Source organism: Capsicum annuum, chromosome 9 (genome assembly GCF_002878395.1).
Source record: "Capsicum annuum cultivar UCD-10X-F1 chromosome 9, UCD10Xv1.1, whole genome shotgun sequence".
In the NCBI taxonomy this organism is placed as follows: domain Eukaryota; kingdom Viridiplantae; phylum Streptophyta; class Magnoliopsida; order Solanales; family Solanaceae; genus Capsicum; species Capsicum annuum.
Genome location: NC_061119.1, coordinates 4,856,576 through 4,860,832, shown reverse-complemented (window position 1 = coordinate 4,860,832; position 4,257 = coordinate 4,856,576). Strand labels below are relative to the sequence as shown.

Genomic DNA, 4,257 nt, shown 5'->3' with positions numbered 1-4,257 from the left:
GTTTGTCATTTCTTATGTTGTTTAAATAAAAAATAATGCATGTGGTCAGTTAAAAATCATTGTTGTCAGTAAAACATCATGTATGTTAATAAAGTATAATAGTATATCATGCATTACTTATATACAAAAGTTTAATGTATAATTGTGTAATACACATTATGTTTCAACAACTATTTACTATAATAGTTGTCAAATTACATAGTATATACACACCCACGATAGGTTGACAAAATTCAAAACCCCTTATCATGGGATGTAAGTTAATAAACAAGTATTTAAACTCGTTATCTAATGTCTTATGCATCCGAATGTGCGATTTCGGATACATTTGGTTCATCATATAGATATAATGGGGCATTTTTCGATATCCATCTGGCGGTCCTCTAAGCATTGCAATCACCTTCCCTTTTGCGCGTCAAACTTTCATGTAGTTAATATCAACTCCGTAAACAACCTTCATCTCTTCAATTATGTACGCTGGTGTGTGTATTCTCTTGTGATTAATTAATTTTGGTGCTGTAAATTCACTCACAAAATCTGTTGTCGCAACCAAATTATTCAACAACTCTATCTTTAAGACTACAAGTATGCCTCGAATCAAATCTTTTTATCAAAAACATTTTCGAATGATTCATACAAGACGCCTTCAACACCCACTTGTAGTCTATGTTATGACAGTGCAGTACATATCTGCATCAAATTTTTACACCGAGTCATTGTATTATACAAAAGTTCCACAAATCATAATTTCAGTAAAAATGAAAAAATTGGGTCTGACACAGTTTCATTATACACTCGCTCGAATGTATAATCATATGTTATACATACGGAATTTTATGATTAGATTTCCCAGAACCCAACTTCAAAACGTGAACTTTTTCAAAACGTCTGATAGCATATTACCATACATTAAACCATCAACAAATAAAGACAACACTTATATATCATACCTTTGTTACAACAACCATTAACGCAATTGAATCATATTCACTACTTTCGATCCCCTGTTTTTCTTTCAAACTCGATTTAATCACTTCAATTTTTTGCGTACTTCTTCGAGATCCAATTCCATGGTGATCGTAACAATCAATTTCAGAAAGTTATACTTTCAGAAACAATAATGACATCACTTTTGTATGTTTTATAACTGATTTCCAACTCCCAGACACCGGAATGACGCAACAATATCGGGATGTTCATCCTTTTTTTTTTTTTCAGAAATCAAGAAAGTAGTCGACTTTTTTCTCTCAAGAACGTATATCAATAGTTATGAAAAATAACAGTAATGTTTAAGAGTTTTTTTTTAATTTAAATTTTAGTTACTATATTAACTCATACACTACTTAATTATAAGTATTTAATGGAGTAATTTAAGGATATAGGTATTTAATGGAGTAATTTAAGGATTTGAAAGATATTTTCTGATAGCTCTTTTCCTTAATTGTAGGCAAAATAGTTTTGTCATACATCTCACGAATGTATAATAAACCCACGAATGTATAAGTATATTTTGTAAAATAGGGAGAGAGAAAACCTAAAGGGATTTTCTGTAAATACTTTCATATTACACGGAATTTCTGTGGTTTACACTTATATATAGGGGTGGGCATTCGGCATTCGGTTCGATATTTTCATAATTCGGGTTCGGTAATTGAAAGTAGATACCAAATATCATACCATTAAACTTCGGTTCGGTAATTCGGTAATCGGTAAATTAAATTTTGGTTCGGAACAGAATTCGGTATTACCATATTAAAGTTGGATATGCTTGTAGTGATCCTATTTGGTGATAATAGTGGTGATTTTCAACCAACGTTTTCAGAAAAATTCAATTTTGTTTGGTAGTTTGACACCTCTGAATACGTAGTTTTACACCAGAAAAAATCAATTCATTTGGTCTTGTTACACGTTGATACGTGTGACTCAATTAATGAAACATCTTAAAACCTATGTTATTGTAGTTTGATCCAACTCCAAGAAGGGGAGAACTGGATGTAACACGAATAACATTTACATCAAACTGGATGCAACACGAACTGGATGTAACGAACTGGATGTAAATGTGATGTAAAGTCATAATATTACTTTTTATAAATGTGATGGAGAGTAATATATGTTATGTTGTCTGCCAAATGCTGAGTTTTGCTTCTATCCGCTATTGGCATATGAACACAAGGATTAAGAAAGCTTGACCAAGTACCCTTGGTTAAATCCATATTCCGACCTACGTTAGGAACATTAGAGTTGGGCAAGTGCAGCCACCAATAGTGTTATGTATTATATCATGAAAACTTCTTTTTTTGTTGTTCCCTTCCACGCTCCGATTTTCAGTCTTAGCGTGATATTTTCTTCAAAAGTTGTCATATGTTGGTCGCAAAGAAGTCTACTGTGTAAAGTTAAGATTCTACTTTATGACTGTGTTTAACAGTTCAAAGTTTGCTTCGACAATATTTACACAAGTATGTGACCTTTGGAGTGTGGACTAGGTATGTGGTCTATGGGTCACTTAACTATAATTAGAATTGCGGGAAATACTAAATACCAAACGGTAGTAATATTTTTTACCAATCCCGAATCCAAATACTGTAATTTTAAAATTTTACTCCCAAATACCATCCCAAATACCAAATTACCGAATACCAATTACCAAATTTTTCGATTCGATTCAGTAATTCGGTTTTTGGTATTTTATGCCCACCCCTACTTGTATATATATAGATTGTAAACTATTGCTCTATCTATTTTCTGATATTTAATTTTTATAATAGACTTCAACATATTCAAAGTGCACTTTTTAATGTTGCTAATGGTTTGCTTCATCATTAAAGTATAACCTGCACCAAATGGAGAAGACATTTCAATGCAAATATATCATTAATAGAAATAGAATTATATGTTTCAACTCTTACTGTTAGCCAAGTGGATAAGATATATAGGCAAATCTTGGTTCCAGTCTCACCAAAATAATTCGATTCATTTAACAGGCCATCAGGGTATCGCCTAAGAAGTTTCGTCCAAAATTTTTTCAGGGACTTGAGCTCACCCCCGAACTATGAGCTAACACACACCAAAAATCATAAAAAATTTGCAATTTTCGGATTTTTTTTCCCGTTTGACTGGGAAAAAGGCTCATTCGGCCTCGTCAAAGCAACTTGATCCATTCAAAAGGCCGTGAGGGGATCGCCCGAGAGTTTCGCTCAAAATTTTTTTCGAAGCCCAATCCCACCACCTGAAATGTGGACTAACATCCATCGAAAGTTGCAAAAAACTCGCAATTCCTGTCGTTTCACCCGTTTGACTTAAAAAATAGCTCTCCCAGCCCCGCCAAAGCGATCAAATCCATTAAATAGGCGGTCAGGGGACTGTCCGAGAAGTTTCACCCAAATTTTTTTTCGGAATCTGAGTCCACCCCCTAACCGTGAGTTAACACCTATCAAAAGTCGCAAAAAAACTCGAAATTTCTGTCGCTTCGCCTGTTTGACATAGAAAATGACTCCCCGACCATGCTAATGCAAGCCAATTCATTTAATAGGCCGTCAGGGGTCATCTCGAGAAGTTTCACCCAAAATTTTTTTCGCAGCTCAAGCCCATCCCTTGAACTATGGGTAATAACTAATACCTCACACCAAACATGGAATAAAATAATCTTTCATTTTATCTCAGAAACTATTCATCTCTTATATCTCACACCTAACGACCCCTTTTTGAATAGAATGATTGTTTCCGATTGAGCCCGGCAACCCTAATGCTTTATCTGAACTTGAAACCGCCAATGTGAGCGAACTCAAATAGTCTTCAAGGGTACAAGTGACAAATGAAAAACATATGGACCCTTTAATTATACAAAATTTTCTTCTAATGCAATTCAAAATTGGCTAAAACCCTTTGTAAGAACCTAAAAGGCTAAAACCCCAGAAAGCACAATTTTTTTGGGATAAATTATTCATCTCTCTCATTCTTGGTGCTGAAAATTGGAGAAAAATGGCACTGGGATTGTTACTGGGAATAGGAAGAACTTTCAGAAAGAAGAGCACAGCTTGTCTTGACATTCTTACTGCTAAAAGGGGTCCAAGAAATTACTACAAAGGAAAAAATTGCAAACCAACTGGTTTTCATACTCATAAAGGTATTCTTTTGACATCCTTTTTGTGTTTATACAATCTTTCGAGTGTTTGAGGAATTTGGTTCTTGACATGTGAGTCTTTTGAAGTGTTTGAGGAATTTGAGTTCTTGAAATGTGAGTCTTTTGATTGGATT

General features: G+C 34.0%; 1 protein-coding gene across 2 annotated transcripts in view; it reads left to right on the top strand.

The window, feature by feature from the left end:
* Positions 1 to 3,494: 3,494 nt before the first annotated feature.
* Positions 3,495 to 4,257, top strand: part of LOC107842244 (39S ribosomal protein L41-A, mitochondrial-like) — a 7,787-nt gene continuing 7,024 nt past the window's right edge. The window contains exon 1 of one of the 2 annotated variants that reach the window (XR_007044393.1): positions 3,495 to 4,126. Coding sequence is in view for 1 of the 2 variants with exons in the window: in XM_047396040.1 (XP_047251996.1) it covers positions 3,982 to 4,126 (145 nt within the window). In the remaining variant the exon portion in view is untranslated. The remainder of the gene's footprint in view (positions 4,127 to 4,257) is intronic. The other variant, XM_047396040.1, reaches the window with a different exon arrangement.